General features: G+C 37.8%; 2 protein-coding genes and 1 non-coding gene across 4 annotated transcripts in view; 2 read left to right on the forward strand and 1 right to left on the reverse strand.

The window, feature by feature from the left end:
* The window catches only part of LOC133879728 (uncharacterized), a 28,407-nt gene extending 21,764 nt beyond the window's left edge, over window positions 1–6,643 (forward strand). For both annotated transcript variants that reach the window (XM_062318442.1, XM_062318444.1), the window contains exons 11-14: window positions 1,677–2,013; window positions 2,089–2,241; window positions 4,005–4,541; window positions 6,129–6,643. In XM_062318442.1, the coding sequence (XP_062174426.1) occupies window positions 1,677–2,013; window positions 2,089–2,241; window positions 4,005–4,541; window positions 6,129–6,317 (1,216 nt within the window). In that variant the 3' untranslated portion in view covers window positions 6,318–6,643. The remainder of the gene's footprint in view (window positions 1–1,676; window positions 2,014–2,088; window positions 2,242–4,004; window positions 4,542–6,128) is intronic.
* Window positions 3,539–3,656, forward strand: LOC133880794 (U5 spliceosomal RNA). The gene has a single exon (XR_009902411.1). It is a non-coding gene; the product is annotated as a U5 spliceosomal RNA (small nuclear RNA).
* Window positions 6,644–7,497: 854 nt separating the features above from the next.
* On the reverse strand, window positions 7,498–10,059 carry LOC133880203 (ras-related protein RABA5b). The gene is made up of 2 exons (XM_062319105.1): window positions 9,575–10,059; window positions 7,498–7,968 (listed from the first exon to the last, which is right to left on the reverse strand). Exons 1-2 carry the CDS (start codon window positions 9,906–9,908, stop codon window positions 7,652–7,654), a joined length of 651 nt encoding a protein of 216 aa, XP_062175089.1. The 5' UTR covers window positions 9,909–10,059; the 3' UTR covers window positions 7,498–7,651.
* Window positions 10,060–18,623: the final 8,564 nt, after the last annotated feature.

Consider the following 18,623-nt stretch of genomic DNA (forward strand, 5'->3'; position numbering starts at 1 on the left):
TCTGCCTTGTGGTATTATCTTTTCAGTCGCTTTGGGTTGTCTTGGGTTATGCCACGACAGATTATCAATCTGCTTGCTTGTTGGTGGTCTTCAGGCTGGTCGAAGAGTGTTACGGTGTGGAAAATGGCACCCACTTGCCTCTTTTGGTGCTTATGGAGGAAAAGAAATAACTGTAGATTTGAGGACGTAGAGAAGACCCCTGAGGAACTTTTATCCTCTTATCACACTTTGTATCTTTGCACTATGACTTATGTGTTCCTCTTATCCTTTAGCTTTCTTGATTTTCTTACTCGTTTCTCTAGTTAGACATTTCCTTTTGTATACTCCAAGTGTACTAAGGGGCGCCTCACACTTTTAATGAGATTGGCTTATTACTTAACAAAAAAATTATTTCCAAGAATTTCTCTATGCATGAATCACATCAAAATTTGGGCCTCAAATTTATTATCTTGAATTTAAAACCTAGCTAGTTGATACTTGAGAGCTTCAAATATACATTAATATTAAATTTCTACCTACTTACGCAAGAACCTTTGAGCCTCAGTGGTGTGGAAGGTCTTTCAAAAGAGTGCTACCTTATGGTATCCTACCCTTAATGTCAAGAACCATCCCAATAATCATCGAGGTCCTAAATTTATAAAACCAATGCTTCTTAATCAAATGACAGGCAAGACCTCCCATATGTTCCGAACATTAGATTCTCTTATCGAATATTGCACAACAATTGGTTGGCGATAACCTCAAACATGTAGCGACATCTTGGATGGCTCCAGTCCTAGTGCCTTATGTGGAGCCCCCTTCATCTTCCACTATTCCTGATCCATTCATAATCTACAACGAATAATCAATTTGAATTTCTCCCACTTGCCTATTTCCCAAACCAATCAAACACGCATTGTTAGAACGAATACTCTATGTCCTTAGGGTCTCTAAATTCCTGATTTTCCTGCGGTCCTTGGCAAGTTGAACATACAGTCGACTTAGCTCTGATACCACCTCTGTCACGCCCCTGTTTTTAGTCTAGTAAAAATTCAATAAAGCTTATAGAAATTTCTAGGGTGTTACACGGAGTGTTGCTTTGTGGAAAATAGTGCCTTCGTGCTTTTTGTGGTGTTTATGGAGGGACTTGAATGACAGAAGTTTTGAGGACCTTGAGAGGACATTGGAGGAGATTAAGTCTTTATTCTTCAATCCTCTGTATCTTTCAATAGCTGCTTTTGTTTCTCATTTGGTGATTAGCTATCATGATTTATTTGTCCTTTTTTTCTCATTTTAATTATGTGTTTTCCCTTGTATATTTCTTGTGTATCTAGTAGTGCCTTAGGCTTTTAATGATATCTCAATTACAAGTAATTCAAGACGTCATACCCATGTCCCTCTAATAATGATGTGGCTTTTAAAATCACCATTGGGCTTGTGATTGATCATTATTGAATTTTGATCAAATTGTGATTTTAAAAGCCACATTATTATTAGGAAACAAGAAGGACATGGGTATGACGTCTAGCATTAATCCTCAATTACTTATAAAATAAATTATTATTATTCATCGAAATGTAATAGGACACTTAACCATCCACTCATGCATCATCATGATTATGTATCATTGATTTCCTTGACCTCCATGGATGTCTTTTTGTATGGAGTCTTCATGATTATGTATCTGTACTGTGCAGGTGTGCTACTAGAGTGGAATCCTTTCCTTCAGCGACTTATTCTTCAAATTATGACGCAGAACCCGAATTGCAAAAAATGCGAGTTTTAGTTGATGCGCCATTGAGAAGGCCACCAAATCCTCAGATCATGGCAGATACATTGATTCCCATGTTTCCTTCCATTGATTCAGATGCTGCCAATCTCAATCATGAAAAAACTTCAGGATTATTTAGTGATGAAAAATTTATCCGTCCTGAAGGTTTAAGTGATTTTTTCATATTCTGCACCAGTGATTTTGCTACAGTCTCTAAACAGGTTCATGTCAGAACTCGTAGGGTCCAATTGCTTGGCCTTGAGGTACCGATTATAAATATCAAAATATGTTCTGTTTTGATTGTTTATGTAGTGACTGAAATGACTTGTGGGCTGTAGGGTGCTGGTAAAACTTCTCTTCTTAAAGCAATACTCGGTCAAAGCAAAGTAAACACTTTCGCCAATATTGAGAATATGCTCCTTGACGCTGATGTTCAAGAGGGGATTGCTGGTGGTTTATGCTACTGTGATTCAGCAGGGGTAAATTTGCAGGTATTTGTTTTGGTAATGTAAAAAACATATTTCCTGTTTATAAAGCATTTTTTTTAAAAAATAAAAAATTCTTCTCTATTCCACTCAACATTGGCATATAGCATTTGCTGTAATTTCGTACAAATTGTAACATACTATGACATGTTTTTGGTGCGCTATTTTACAACAAAAAAAATCAGTTGAGCTGCTCCCTTCCCCAGCTCCTCCCCCCACCACCCCCCCCCCCCCCCCCCCCAACCATCCCCTTTCCTTTCGATGTTGATGGCCAGTTACTTGTGTCACTGCTATATTTTAGCATCTGAATGTCATACAATATCATTGCTTCACTATGAGTCTAGTTTTTTTTATGGTTAAGGATGATAGCTGAACCTAAGACTTGGACCTTATAAATAAAAATACTTTATCAGTATCATCACTGCCCTCCCATGAAAAGAAAAACAAAAAAGAAGGAAAAAGGAGACAAAGAAATGTTTATCTTTCATGGTATATCGAACAACTTGTTTTTGTAGCGTTCTTAACCAAATGTTACTTATTGAATAAGTAGAAAGAGAATTGGAAGCGTAAAACACCGGGTGTATTTTGTTCAATTTTTCTTCTTGATAGTTTGGTTTGAACTTTGAACCCAAGATCCCCCATCAATGTTACTTAGTTGTTTACTGCTGTATTCAGAAATATTGATATTGGTTATAATGAACATTATTCAATGGTTGGCCTCATTGCCAGCTGTTGCACGTTCCTTGACATACAAGGTAAGTTTCCATTTCCGTATGACAAGTGCAGCTCGCAGGAGTGTTTTGAACTCTAATCTGCTGTCTGACCTATCAACATTGAGACGTCAAAGTTTTTATGTTACTACTTTCTTCTTGATGATTACTGCAGTGTATAGTCTGATTAAATGAACAAATTCCTTTATGTTGAATCTTGTTATTTTTGTTGGATACATTGGCAGGAAATGTTGAGGCAACGATGCCTGATTTAGGACTGGGATTATGCAAATTAATTTTTAGATTTTAGTGCAGTCCTTGTTTGACTCTTTTGTTATTCATATTCTTTCGTGAAACTGCTGTATAATCAAGTCAGCTCGATATGGTTTTCATTATAGCTGATCAAGCTGTTCAGTAGTGAACCATTCATTTTGGCCCTAATAATCTACCTTAGAAGTGCTTGATATTATTTCCAGCTTCACTGGCGAGGAAACAGAAATTGCAATGCCATAGCAGTTATTTGTAATAATATTTTTCCACTGTATGAAATTTAGTCTCATGATTAAGATAATAAAATAGTTTTTCCACTACGTAGCCACGCGGTGAGCCCAAAGCAAACTATTCTTTTGCCTTTTTACTAAAGAATACTGTGTGCTCGCCGCAAATAGCGGCATACGCTAGTTTTTGGAGGGTTTTCTTCTGAAGAGGAAGGCCCTAAGATTAAATGTTTAAGGCTTATCCAAAATAACATTTTTCCGCCAGAAGTTGCTAATGTTATTTTACATTGACATGAACCTTGTTGAAGTGTTGATATTTACGAACTCATGGAGCAATATACATGCTAGTTGATACTATTCATGAGATGAGCTTTCTGCCGCTAGGATAGATGGGGGGTTATAGTTTAGAGTGTAAATACAGTTTTATTATTTAGCTGGTTAGGCTGAGAAGGAACTCTTATGTGTTCAGATATGCTGCTGTTGTCCTCTGTCATGGTTGTTGCTGGTATACTTCTGGATTGTGTCCTTACTTTCTTTCCCCTGTTTGGTTTTTGTACTGCAGGATCTGAATAGGGAGATTTCTCATTTCAAGGATGAACTATGGATGGGAATTCGTGACCTAAGTCGGAAGACAGATTTGATTGTTCTTGTGCATAACCTGTCCCATAAAATACCTCGATACAATCACTCAGATGTGTCACAACAAAAGCCAGTCCTTTCACTTCTGTTGGATGAGGCCAAATCGCTGGGAATCCCTTGGGTCCTTGCCATAACAAATAAATTTTCTGTCAGTGCACATCAGCAAAAAGCTGCAGTTGATGCTGTTGTGCAGGCATACCAAGTGTCTTTGAGCACAACTGGAGTTATCAATTCCTGTCCATATGTTATGCCCGGTGCTGCAAGTGCTTCTTTGTCCTTGGGTGCAACTGGTGGAGATTCTGATGGGAGGGTGGGAGCTCAAAAGTTTCTTTTTGCCCCAATTAATCTTGTTCGAAGGCCTTTCCAGAAGAAAGATATTGTCCTTCCGGTGGAGGGTGTCACCTCCCTCTGTCAGCTAGTCCACTGCGTGCTTCGGAGCCATGAGGAGGCGTCTTTCCAGGTAAAAGCATTCATTTTAATTTTATATTGCACTAACAGACAAGGTAATTTTCCCCCTTTTTTTCTTGTTTTTGGGTTCTGAGTTCGGGGAAAGAAAAAGGGGGTAGGGGATTGAGGGTTCATTACAATTGAACCCCTTTTCCAAATGCTCGTGTGGGATTATGACTATGGGCGCAAATTTGTGTGTATGGAAAGGGCATGGTAATTGCTCTCTCTCATGATCGATATATTGACATTTATAAGTTTGGCCATGTAACAAACATAGGTATTAGTATTTTTGTTAATGTGCGAGAATCATATAGTTAAGTACCTGAAGAACTGTGATGTGATAGATAAGAGTACTAACTACATTAAACATCCGGTGAGAAAAAACAACACTCACGTTATACTGTTATCTTGTAGTCTTTTAATTTTAATTTTATATTGCACTAACAGACAAGGTAATTTTCCCCTCTTTTTTCTTGTTTTTGGGTTCTGAGTTGGGGGAAAGAAAAGGGGGGTAGGGGATTGGGGGTTCATTACAATTGAACCCCTTTTCCAAATGCTCGTGTGGGATTATGACTATGGGTGCAATTTTGTGTATGGAAGGGGCATGGTAATTGCTCTCTCTCATGATCGGTATTCTGACATTTATAAGTTTGGCCATGTAACAAACATAGTTATTAGTATTTTTGTTTATGTGAGAGAATCATAGAGTTAAGTACCTGAAGAACTGTGATGTGATAGATAAGAGTACTAACTACATTAAACACCCGGTGAGAAAAAACAATACTCACATTATACTTTTATCATGTAGTCTTTGGGGGAGTACATGAAGTGGCCCTGCCTTGGAGGGTTTCCCATCATAAAAGAAAAGATTATTTCTAATCTACTCAGACAACCTTTTCTGTCAGTTGCTATCTGCTTAACTACAAATTTATGTTATGCACAAAATAAATCTGTGGTTGGACATAAATTCCACAGCAAAAAGGTGGAAAATGTGTATGAACATCCTTTCTAGGTCTAATGCTATTCATATGGTTCTTAGACAATAATATGCCCACTAGGTCTTCAATGAAAAGCCTTAATGTGACCAGGGTTGTTTTTCACATATAGATCCTTAATGGAGCAACATTTAGTTGGTATGGTTGAATTGAATTGCTTGTCTTCATATTGATGGTGAGAACTTGGGTTCTGGATGTACGTCTTCAATGATAAAATAGAATTTGGGTATCATTTAGATTACTTATGATCAAATGATCATGTGATTAGCTGGAAGAAAAGTCAAAAATGAATTTGAGCATTTATTTATTTAGAGAGAGGTCTGTAGAGAGGGTTAATGTATCTTACACATCGAAGAACTTTGTGACTTTTGTCGCTGAGGTCATATTTTGCAAGCTTGTGATATGTTGGTTTAACTTTAGATGATTGGCCATTTGGCCCGAATAAAGAAATCAATAAATGAGTTTCAGGCCAATCATCTAAAGTTAAACCAACATATTACAAGCTTGCGAAAATATGTATGTATGTATGTATTTATTTATTTGATATGCTTATGATCAAAGATTATAGTTTATTTCTTTGAATTTTTTTCTTGTTCAAATTAAAGGAACTTGGTAGAGATAGACTTCTGGTGGAATTGGCACGAGAACGCTCGATGGTAATGGATGCAAGAGGAGATTCTCAAGCCAAGGCATCCTCGTTAACGGCTGCAGCTGTGGGTGCTTCCGTTGGTGCTGGTCTTGGCATTGTTTTGGCTGTTGTCATGGGTGCAGCATCTGCCTTGAGGAAGCCCTGAGAAACTGCATTTGTTTTCCCCATATTTCCATGTATACATCTTTCAAGATCTGAGAGTTGGATAGAATGTTCCCTTGCTGTTTCCATTAGCGGCCATTTTTGTATTTAGAGTTAAAATTATCTTAGGTTCCTCTAGCAGATGGCCCTATTCTATGTAATAATGTGTAGGCAAAGAGCTTGCTTAGGCGTCTTTTTAAAGTTCATATTTTTATCTAAACCCTACCTTCTGTCCTGGATGTACAGATTGTATATTTTGGTAGTCCATTACAATGTCATCTATTATTTCAAGAATTTATATAACATAATATGGATTTGAGTATATTGTTTATGATCACAGGCCTGACTAAAGGTGAAGAGTTTCATGGACACCTATGCATTTTGATCTCATTGTGCTGAATGTGGAGATATGTAATATGCTTAACCCTTGCATGGCGCAAGTGAAGTTTGGGAATGAGCTCGGAAGTTTTGCAGCCGGTAGCCGGCTGTCCTTGATGACCAACGGAGCACCGTTATTAGCCACTTGTCAAACCAACCAGCACACAGTTTTGCCACCTTGGACCAACCACGTGTATTTGACAAGAGCTCCCAATGATGGAAACCAGCATATTTATTATTGGAATAACTTCACAAAATAGTATTGAATTATATACCGTTTTGAGATAAGAGTACTGAACTAGATACGTCTCAACTGGAGTATCTAGGTTTCCAAACGTCCCACTTAAGAGTACTCCGTTAGAATTTCTTGTTAAATTTTGCTAAAATTCTTAAAATACATGTTTTTTTTTTTAAAAAAAAAAATTATAAAAATTTTCAAAAATTTAGGTACGTGTATTTTTACAAATTTCATTAAATTCTTACCAATATTTAAATCTTAGCATTTTTTTTTTTTTTCTAAAAAAATAGGAATATTTTAAGTACTCCGTTAAGATTTAACAGCAAATCCTAAAGTAATAACCTTAAGTGAGACTTTTGGAAACATGATTACCCCAGTCTGAGATGTTTGTTAGTTCGGTACCCTTATTTTAAAACGATATATAATTCGATACCCTTTTGTGAAGTTATCCCCATTATTTCATCACATGAAGGCTAAGGCTAGTTTCGTGACACGGCATACTGGGGAATATTCATTATCCCAGCAACATTCTTTATAATAGAAGAAAAGAAAAGAAAAGAATTTAAACTTGCAAGTACAAACTTGTCTATAAAGATTCATTGATGAAAGCTCCAGAACCAATAAAAATAAACTGGCTACTGGAGAGACAAACTAAATAATTATTTGAGGGGAAAAAGGGGAAAAGAACACGGCACGTAAAACTGAAACAACATATATAGATATCATTTAGCACAACAAGAGAAACTGATACTTGGCTTGGATGAAGCTGTGGCATTATCCAGGCTTACTCGATTTGCTGACAATTCAGCCTTGTAAGAATCGGAATTGAGGACTTTTCTGCTGATATTGTTGTAAATCTCCCGGATAACAATCTCAAATGCAGTTTGAACATTAGTAGCATCCAGTGCGGATGTCTCCATAAAGAATAGTCCTTCTGCTTCTGCTAACCCTTTGCCCTCCTCTACGCTTACTTCTCTAATATTCTCCAAATCACACTTGTTTCCAACCAGCATTCTCGCCATAGTGCTATCACAATGAGCTGCATTGATCCAGTTCAAAATTACAAATTAAGGGCCACATACGGGGGGAGAAAGAAAGAAATCATAAATGTAAAACATTGCAAAAGAAGGGCATCAGAGAAGAACAGAGAGATGAATACACAGCACTTTACCAAGAATATGCCTCGATGAAACAAGATTGAAAACAAAGGTCCGAAAGAAAAAAAAAAAAAAAAAAGGGAGAATATGCCTGATTAGGTGACTGCATACCCAAGGTTAAGAGATGAAATACACAGCACTTCACCAAGAAAACAAGTTGGCTCATTACCCTCAAATTTGGGCAACAAGATACACTAATTCTCCTGAAAAGAGATTTTCAACAATAGAGGATAATGGTACCACAAATACATGCAATCATCAATCTAATATAACTGGTGTACTATATAATAAACCCCTTTTGAAGTAGGCAGCACTCTATAAAAGGAAATGGGCTAGATCGTTGAGAGGTACGCTCATGCTATCCTTGTCAAACACACTTATTTTCTCTGCTTACTTTCATTTTCAAAGCCTATCACTGACTTAAGCATCAGAGTGATTCCCCTCTGGACCACCAGCAGGTCACTTAGACCTTTCTTTGTTTCTTATCTTCCAGACATTGGCGATCCGGAGCTCGGTGTGCGATCAACTGACATCTTCAATAACAATACTAGATGCAACACCTTTGCTAACCTATAAAAGATTGACGGTACTTTGGAGTAAATTTCTTGTAATTTTTATTAGTAAATTACATATACAACTCGTGGTCTTAAACCCACAACCCCACCCTCCACCTCATTCTGATGGGAAGAGAATATACCATTTGAGCCAGAGAAATTAGCAATATATCATAGTAACTAGAGGCATTTTAATTTAATTTTTACTTCTTTCTTTCTAACTCTGTTTTGACCTTCGACATGTTTGCACCATCCATAAACTCCAGCTAGAACTTGGTGACAAAAGTAGATTTCAATCTGCCTCCAGCTTTTTCGCACTTGTCTTGTTCATGTTCCAATATGAATTTTGGTGAAAAAATTCATCTACCTCTGTGAATGATGCTTGTTTTGTTCACAGAAGCTTGAGAGGGCCTTTTTGATGACTGAGCTAGCAACATTAAACAAGTGGTGAGTAATAATAGTCTTTATGGTGTACTAGACTTGTGCTCGCACCAAGAAAAGCAGACCAATGTGAAAGTTTATGCTTGTTGTATAGTCATTTCCAGTAGAATTATATAGATTGGGAATATACATAAACACTGGCATGCTCCTGAGGATGTGGAAGACAAAAGTTAAACGACTTTAGGCATGTTATTGGTTAATTTGTGGGGTTCCAATTTCTAAACTTTTTAGATATACTTCAACAAAAGTTTTTAATTTCTAAAAGAGACTTCGGACGCAGAATAGCATTAGTATAACTATCCCTCACCTGCCCTTTTCGTGTTGATTGAAATGCAGTGATCATATAGAAAGGTTAAGGGCAAATATTGAGACCCAATCAATCTTCAAAGCATTGAAAAGATTGAAGCAATTACAATAAAAAAATTTCCCACATTTTGTCAGAAACGAGAGAGAGAATGAAAAGTAAATAGAGAGAGAGAGAAGAAGAAGTTACTGGTGAGTTCATCCAGCCAGCGGTTGACACTGTCGAAGGTAGTCCTGCGGCTAATATCGTAAACAACGAGTGCGCCCACAGAGCCTCTGTAGTAAGCAGAGGTGACGGCCCTGAAGCGCTCTTGGCCAGCAGTGTCCCAGATCTGGGCCTTGACTTCTTTGCCATCAATCTCCACCACTTGGGTCTGGAACTCCACCCCAATGGTGGCCTTGGAGTTTGTATCAAACTCGTTGCGAGCGAAGCGGGACAAAAGGTTGGACTTGCCCACTGCAGAGTCGCCAATCAGCACTATCTTGAACAAGTACTCCTCTCCCACCGCCGCTTCCTCCTCCATCTCTCTCTCTCTCTCTCTCTCGCTGTGTGGTACTAAATTATGAGAATGCAGACAAGCTGCCTAATTGGCGGGGTTATGGGTCTGACTAGTTTTAAGCGACGCGGTTTGAGTTGCATTCACACCACTTTGCCAGTATACCAGAGGGGTTGGGTTGGGTTGGGTTGGGTTGGGTAGGGTGGTTGAAATTGTTTCACATTTTATGAACGTCATGTGAGAGGGACCGGACATTACATGTACTCCATTACCTCGTTGGTTGTGTGGTTATGAGGCTTCAATCAGACTATCTAACTAAATTCATCACGGGACTAAGAGATCCAAAAGACAATGAGAAAGACCTTCGACAGTATTAATATGCTTTGTAATGCTACATATTATCATTGTGTCCTTTTTTTTTTTTTTTTTATTCTAAAAAATTGATGTGACTCTTAAAATCACTATTGGATTAAAATCTAATAGTGGTCTATTATAAATTCAATTGTAACTTTAAGAGCCACATTAATTTTAGAAGGACAAAAGGGATATGTAAGGGTAATATGTTGCGTTACTCCAATATGTCACTTAAATCGAAAGGTTCGAAAATGTTATTATCTCTAGCGTTGGCCGTTAAGATCTAGAGGAGGAGTCTCTTCTAGTCTTGCACAAGACTGCGAAGGTTTTTTTACTTGTGACTGTTTGTACATTTCCGGGTAGTTTTTATTTTTTATTTTTTTGCACAATCTAACAAATGGGGAGTACGGCGGCAGATCTAACAAAATTATGGGGAAAATTCTCACTCTCGGCAGAAGAAAGTGTCGGGGTGGAGGTTGAAGAAGGTGCGGTGGTGGAAATCATGACCAAAGGCAAGTTATGCTTGGTGGGGAAACTAATCGCTAATCAAGTACACAGTAAAGACATTATCAAAGCCACTTTGGGACGGGGTTGAAAAATCATGGGAACTTCAATTTTCAGGGTGTTGGGTGAAAACCTTTTTGTTATAGAGTTTGAATAAAGAAATGCTAGAGGTATCAAATATTTTACCAAGAGATGGGTACCAAAATGATGCGGAGCTTATTCATTGGTACCCGTAGTATTTCTTTTTATTAATTGTTTTGATCATTTCCAATGAATAATGTCCACATCATCTTGGTACCCATCTTTTAGTAAAAAATTTGATATCCCCAGCATTTCTCATTTGAATATGAGTGGGATAAAGCACGGTATTAGAAGGAAGGCCTTGGATCTTCGAAGGGAATCTGTTTTCGGTGACAAATTTTGATACCACCAACCTAGATGGAGTTTGCAAAGGTTGCTTTCTGGCTTAAAATGTTTAATATACCTTTGGCATGTATGGGCACAGAAACAGGTTTTAAAATTGGAGCTACTGTGGGTGATGTTGAAGATGTAGATGTCCCAGATGGAGAAGTGGCTAGGGGGAATATATGAGGGTCAAAATTAATCCGGATCTAACCAAACCTCTTGCTTGGGAAGAATGTTAACACTCATGGAGAAAACCGTATGGATTGCTTTTCAATATGAGAAGATACCAAAGTTCTGCTTTTGATGTGGTACTATTCATCACGGTGAGGCCAGTTGTCCTTGGAAGGAGGAGCCACGATGAGGGTGCTGAAAACCAATTTGGATCGTGGCTGAGAGCTGCCTCTCCTCGTTGGAGGTCTGGAGCAGGGTAGGGACATATGAGAGGCGACACAGAGGTACAAGCAACATGTGAACCCATGCCTGAGGCGATTTCTAGCCACCGGGGCAACCGTTTTGAAACCGGTGATCAGGGTGTGATTCGTGGGCGTGGAGTTATTCCTGTGCGAAGTGCTGACGAACCCAACCATGATCTTGGCAATCAATCTCAATATGTAATGGACACAACTGGAAGGAAGGATGTTTAATAACGAACAAACATGATGGAATGTTTGTAGTAGATTGTGTGAGAAGGAGTGGTGGTTTAGTATTCCTATGGAAGGAAGAAGTTCAAGTTACCAAACAAAATTATAGTAGGAGACATGTAAATGCTATTATAAAATTGGATAGGGATGGTGTGGAATTGAAATTTACAGGTTTTTATGGGCACCCAGAAGTAGCAAGAAGAAAGGAGGCTTAGGCTTTGCTGCATTTCCTCGTTCGGTTTTCCCCTATTCCTTGGCTTTGCGTTGGAGATTTTAACAAGATAATAAATTTGACTAAAAAAATAGGAGTTGTTACCAAGCCCAATTGCCAGATGGAGGATTTCAAGAATGCTTTAGAGGATAGCCAACTGAGTGATTTGGGTTTTCGAGGTCCAAATTTTCCTTGGAATAATGGTGGTATAGATCATGGATTTACAAATGAACAATTAGACCGGGCAGTTGCAAACAAGGAGTGGTGCGAGTTTTATGGTGAGGTAGATTGTGCAAATCCAAGTGAAATTGGTAGGTTGTGTACTACTAATGATGACATTGCCGATGCTTTTGTCCAATATTATCAGCACTTATTTACTATAGCAGAGTTGAATAACATTGGGGTTGTATTCATGCTATTGAAAGAAAAGTTAGCCCGAATATAAATTTAAAGCTTCTATCCGAATTCACTATAGAAGAGATCAATCAAGCACTGAATCAGATGTAGCCTTTGAAAGCACCAGGGCCATATGGTTTTGCGGCTTGCTTTTATCAACAAAACTAGGTGACAGTTGATGGGGAGGTATGTAAGGCTATACTTTGTTTCCTAAATTCTGGACATCTGGATGAGCAGATTAATGTCACAAACATTGCTCTTATTCCTAAAGTGAAAAAATCTACACATGTTTCAAAATTTCAACCTATTAGCCTCTACAATGTGATTTATAAATTGATCTCCAAGGTTCTAGCTAACCGTTTAAAAGAGGTGCTTCCGTACATTATCTCTGTCAACCAGAGTGCTTTTATCCCTGGAAGATTGATCTCAGATAACATCCTAGCAACTTATGAAACTCTCCATTCCATGCAGACAAGATTGTGAGGTAAAGTGGGATACATGGGGATAAAACTTGATATGAGCAAAGCATATGATATAGTGGAGTGGGATTTCATAGGCAGATATGAGGAGAATGGGGTTTGCTAGTAGATGGATAAGGCTTATCATGACAAGTATCCGAATGGTCTCTTATGCTATTGTGGTGAATGGACAACCAGTGGGAAGTATTGTACCCTCTAGGGGAATCAGGCAAGGAGATCCTATATCTCATTATCTTTTTATTATGTGCGCTGAGGCTTTGAGTTCTCTTCTTTACCATGCCGAGACATCGGGTTGCATCATCGGCATCCCAACTTCTAAGCGAGGCCCTCGACTTAGTAAATTATTCTTTGCAGATGATAGTTTGTTATTTTGTAAGGCAAACTCCGTGGAATGGCGTAGACTGATGAGGTTGCTAGAGAAGTATGAAATTGCATCTGGCCAAAAGCTCAATACGGCTAAAACTTCTATCTTCTTCAGCAAGAATACAAGTCCAGCATGACGACATGAGATTTCCCAATTATCCGATTTTCAAGTCATGCATAGATGTGAGAAGTACCTTGGACTACCTACACTTGCAGGGAAGTCTCATCCTAGGCTTTTAAGAGTATAAAGGATAAAGTGTGGAACTGGCTATCCAACGGGAAGGTTAAATTCCTCTCACAAGCAGGGAAGGAGACCCTCCTAAAAGTTGTGATTCAAGCTATCCTTACATACATTATGAGCATTTTTCAACTTCCCATTGGTCTTTGCAAAGAAATTAATGGGCTGATGTAAAAGTTTTGGTGGGGGCACCAAGAGAATGAGGCCAAGATACATTGGATGAGCTGGGGACGTATGGGGGTTGATGTGGTTTTTTTAAAAGCAATAGTATATCAATAATAAATTACTACTCGCAATAGAACGAATCATTGTAAGATAAGACTATAGAGAGAGTGTCGAACCTCAATAACTGTAGGGGTGTTGTTTTCAAGTTTATGACGATTAGAAGTAACTTAAGAAAATGTTGTTGATTTTGTTGTTGACTATAGTGCATAAAATAAACGCAAAAGATAATTGAAATATAAGAAAGAGAGAGAGAGAGAGTAGAGTATTGACTTCACTGTTATCCGAACATCAATGGTTAATCATATTTAATCAGAGAAATTCATTTTATGGATATTATAAATAAACAAGAAATTACCTTATTAAAGAATAAGTATAATCCATCTTTAGTTGGCACAGACCGTTCACCTAAATTACACTAAAGTAGGGTGTAGTACGATCCATCTTTCCTAGGCATGATGTCAATTAAACTCGTTGTATAATCATCTTTCACATAATCACAGAAAATAAGAATGATTTGAGTTCAATAAAAGTAAAAAGCTTTCTAAGACAAGAGAAGAATTTCACCAATATTGATTTTGAATTTAAGAACAATTGCATTAAAATGTAAAGAATAATATCAAATTGTAGCAATTCTCATAATTATACAACCAAGATGCATAAACTAAAATTCTCTAAATTAAGATATAATCAAACCATTGTGCTTGGATAGGTTTACATCAATACTCTACGAAGGGTTTTAGCGGCTCATGACGCTGCTGAGATGGCCTCCTGCCATGGTTTCTCCTCTTCAAACTTTCAAGAAGTATTTTACTGAATTTGCTCTAGGTAGTAGTGTATCTTTCTTCAATGTTTAGAGGTCTATAGGGATTAGGAGAGACCTAGAAGCCCTAGCAATCCTAGAAAAGTCGGAACTAGTCCAAGTAGGGGAATGACAAATCTTTCCTTTTCTGAATTTCCAATTGAAGGTGGAAAAGGACTGTTGCTGTGCACTGTACACCCGTATGTGCTCGAGCCCAAGGGATGTGCGCTTGAGCGTATGTGAGCTTGAGCCTAGGTGATGGGGCGCTCGAGCCCTTTTGCTGGTGTGCTTGATCCTGTAGCCTTCATCATGCTTCCAAAGTGTCCTTTTAAGCCTAATTTCCACTTGAATTCTTGCATCTATCAAATAAAACCCTAAAACATGAAAACAAAACAAAATTAAACAAACAACAACACTAAAGAATTAACATATGCGAGTTAAGGAGCTTGAATGTACAATATTCAATGCTTATCAGGGGTCTCGAAAGCCCAAGGGGGATTGGGTTTTAGAGATTTGGTGTATTTCAATAAACCTCTTTTACCTTGATTTCTCACCAAAAGTGAAACCTAAGGCTTGAAAGTTGTCAAAAATCAACACAAAATCTAAAGGAACTAGGATTTTCAGATTTACCTCAAACCAATCGGTGAAAACTTAGATTCCACCCTGAGGATCATGTTTACAGGGTCAAATTTAAGTTTGGGAGCTTCAATATACTAGGATATAGGGTTTATAAAGAGCAAACCCTATGGGGGGGGGGGGGGGGGGGGGAGAGAGAGAGAGAAGTGGGAGAAATGAGTTAAGATGAGCTTGTTGGTGTCTTAAAATGCATCCTATCTGTACATGTTAAATGGCCCGTCCGAGCACGCTTGTGTGAAGTCACAGACATGGACTCTCTGCAAATCTTGTCCGGACACGGAAATGGTTTGTCCGAACACGCGTAAAAACTGGGATTTACTGGAAGTCTCGTCTGTAGGTCATCTGGACACGGCAGCGGACATGATTCTTACTGATTGACTAACTCGTCTGGACACAGAATTGGTCTGTCCGTACACACCACTCAAGAAACTTAATTTTAAATGTTTTCTAAGTGTTTTTCTGGTACATTTTACCTAATTAATTATTCATTTAATTAGTCTAATTCATTTTTTTAGTACTTAATCACTATCTTAGACGTTACAACGACCGCCCTTTGTCTCCTCCAATTCTTGATAGCGTGGTTTAGCCCGCCGAGGTTTGTCCCGACGGCGAAGCCACTGCTACAAGTGAAGTTCCCATCGGCGAACATATTCTTCCCTACTTAGAGTACGGTTATGGGCTTTGATCTATCTACAAGAAGGCGGATGAAACGTTCCTTAGGCATAACTTTGATATTCCCTCGCTAGTACACCTTCACTTTCCCGGTGCAAACCTAGTGTTATCCTGGAACTCGGCTTCGTAGACATCTGTTTTCACAAACAAATGCTTTCTCATTGGTCTTTGTTTCCCACATTAAGGCCGCAATATGGGCTTCCAACGCCACCATCTAGTTCTGTTCTCCACCACCCGGTGAAGGGAACGACGGAGGAGGTTCCGGATTGCTATGGCCTTTTAGGGGTGGGAACGAAAAAACGTTCACATAGACGGCGCCAAAATGTTGGAACAATTTTCAGTGTGGTGTGAACTGCAAGTTCTTCGATGTTCTTCACGTTCCTTGAATTCACGATTGCTGCAAAACCAATACCGTCAAGAGAACGCATCGGGGTTGCCGGCGGATTTCACTTTGATGCTTACGTAAGTTTATGAGGGAAAAATATGCTCAAGCCCAATAATTCAATCTTTGGTTTATGCCTAGTCTAAGGGCCTCTTTATAGGTTGAGAGGTAGAGGTAAAGCTGCATTAGGGTTTTTCTACTCCCATCTTGACCTAAGAAAGCCGTGAGAGTTCCGATTGGACTAGGAATCCTTTCTCTACTCGAATTGGAACTCTTTTCTTATTTATTTCGGGGTAAGATTCTAGGCGGATTATTCGGGATTGAATTTGGGCCTAGATTTCCTAGAACTAGATTCGATCCTTGATTTCCTAGGATCGCAATCTTTGCCGCTTCTGGATGGTCATGTCGATGCCCTGGACAATCTCTTCTCGGGACTTCTTGGGACCCACACTCTGTGTCCTAGGATTCATGCTATGCAGGCTTAAAGCCTGCGATCCTTATTGGGTCATTGTGGGTTTAGTGGCCCATAATCTTTTGGATGGGCCAGGCCAACTAAGATTATTCCCAATAACTATAAATGAGAATTTCCATATAAGCCCCTAGCTGTGGATTTCTTTTTATTTTTATTTTTATTGCAACACGTCACGACTGATTGTAAGATCACTTCCATGGTCTCAAAATATCTTAGGCTTGTTTGGCCAAATGATCATGCTCACAAGTTAACTAAAAATAGACGATTGTATCCAATTTCACTACAAGCATTCCCTTTTGTTTTTTTGCTTTATTAAACCTTCCTCTTGATAATGAAATGGCTTGCTTCCTCTGTTGTTTTCTAGTTCTATCTTACTCTCGTGAAAAAATAAATAAAAAGAAAAATTATGCCCCCAGTAAGAGCCAAGACGGTAGCGTCCAGTCAAAATCAACGACGGCCGCATATCCAGTCAAATATTTACAAAGAGAGCACTAAATGCCAACCAATCATAGAGATTGACATCGATCATGCACCCCACCTTGCCAAATATCAATCCCTTCATTCTTTGGTGAGTGCCGATCGAGTGGTACACACGGCAAACAAGACACCAATCACGGACGATAATTCTCCGCAATTAAGTAGTCTAAGAAAGAGGCGAGAGGGTCCACTTGCTCTAGATAGATCTAGAGACCGCAGTTTTAACTGCGTTAAGAAATTTAAAAAATATTTTTAATGAAAAAATTAGAGATTTTAAATTTTTTTATTGAGAAATGGATATTAAGATGATGTGTAACTTATTCATTGAGATAATAAAAAAATTTAATAAAAAAAAATATTACGGGTACTAATGAATAAGCTACACATTATCTGAGTATATACTCATCTCTTAGTAAAAGATTTATGACCTCTAATATTTCTCATTTTTAATATATAAAGAATTGTACCAAATAAAAATGAGTTTGTTTAGCAAACCAATCTTTTAGTCTGAAAAAAGTAAAAAATTGCATTTTGAGAATGCTTGAAAATTTTAAAAAAAACAAAAACTCTATTTCTTAGGATCCGTTTGGGTTTGCGATTTCAAAAAGTGCAATTTAAAATAATGATTTTAAAATGTGCGATTCGAAAATAGTGATTTTTAAAAACGCAGTTAAGCGTTTGGCAAAATCGCAGTTTAGCCTTTAAAATCGCGAATTTACCTTTAAAATTCTGCGTTTTCAAAAAAGCACTATCTTATCTGCGATTTGGTTTAAAATTGCATTTTCTGCATTTTCAAATCGCAATTTTTAAAAACGCAGTTCCCAAATAATCTATGTTCTGCGATTTCGTTTAAAATTGCACTTATTGCCTATGAAATCGCAATCCCAAACGCACCCTTAATGCAATCCAAAATAAGCACTTATAATGTTGAGTCTACCTGTTCAGAATAAATAGACCCAACAACCCTTCTCTCTGGGTCTACCCAGATTTAAAAAGATTCAAACAACTTAATTTTAGAAGACGTTAATCCCGAACTTTATTCTTTTATATATTTTTTATTTTGTAAATCTATCATTGAATCTGTAAAATTTACATGTAGTTTCATCAATTTAATGATAGATTTATATATGTTTATATAAAATGGATAAAAAATGTGTCAGAAAATAAAATAAAACATTTGTTTATTGTTTATATATTGTTCGATTAGAATTGTGATAGAGGTTGACTTTTATTTCCTTGATAAATCCTGAACAGAATATAAAAATGATGCTTTTTACATTGATATGCTTTGACTAAAACACTTATGTCTGAAAATTATTAAAAAAAGAAGAAGGTAATCATGGCTATAAGTTTTCGTCACGAATTTATTTCTCTGTGCAACCAGTTACAGATTAGGCAGGGCTGCTGCTATATATAGATATTAGAGGCTCGAGAAAGTACATGTCTAGTGTCTTTTAAAATTAAGGATTTTATTAGAGAATACCTACA

This window comes from Alnus glutinosa, chromosome 10, assembly GCF_958979055.1.
Source record: "Alnus glutinosa chromosome 10, dhAlnGlut1.1, whole genome shotgun sequence".
Taxonomy (NCBI): Eukaryota; Viridiplantae; Streptophyta; class Magnoliopsida; order Fagales; family Betulaceae; genus Alnus; species Alnus glutinosa.

Coding starts and splice junctions, on each gene's coding strand:
- LOC133880203 (XM_062319105.1), bottom strand. CDS start 9,908: ATGGAGGAGGAAGCGGCGGTGGGAGAGGAGTACTTGTTCAAGATAGTG. Junction 7,969..9,574: donor CTGGCTGGATGAACTCACCA/GTAACTTCTTCT, acceptor GGATCAATGCAG/CTCATTGTGATAGCACTATG.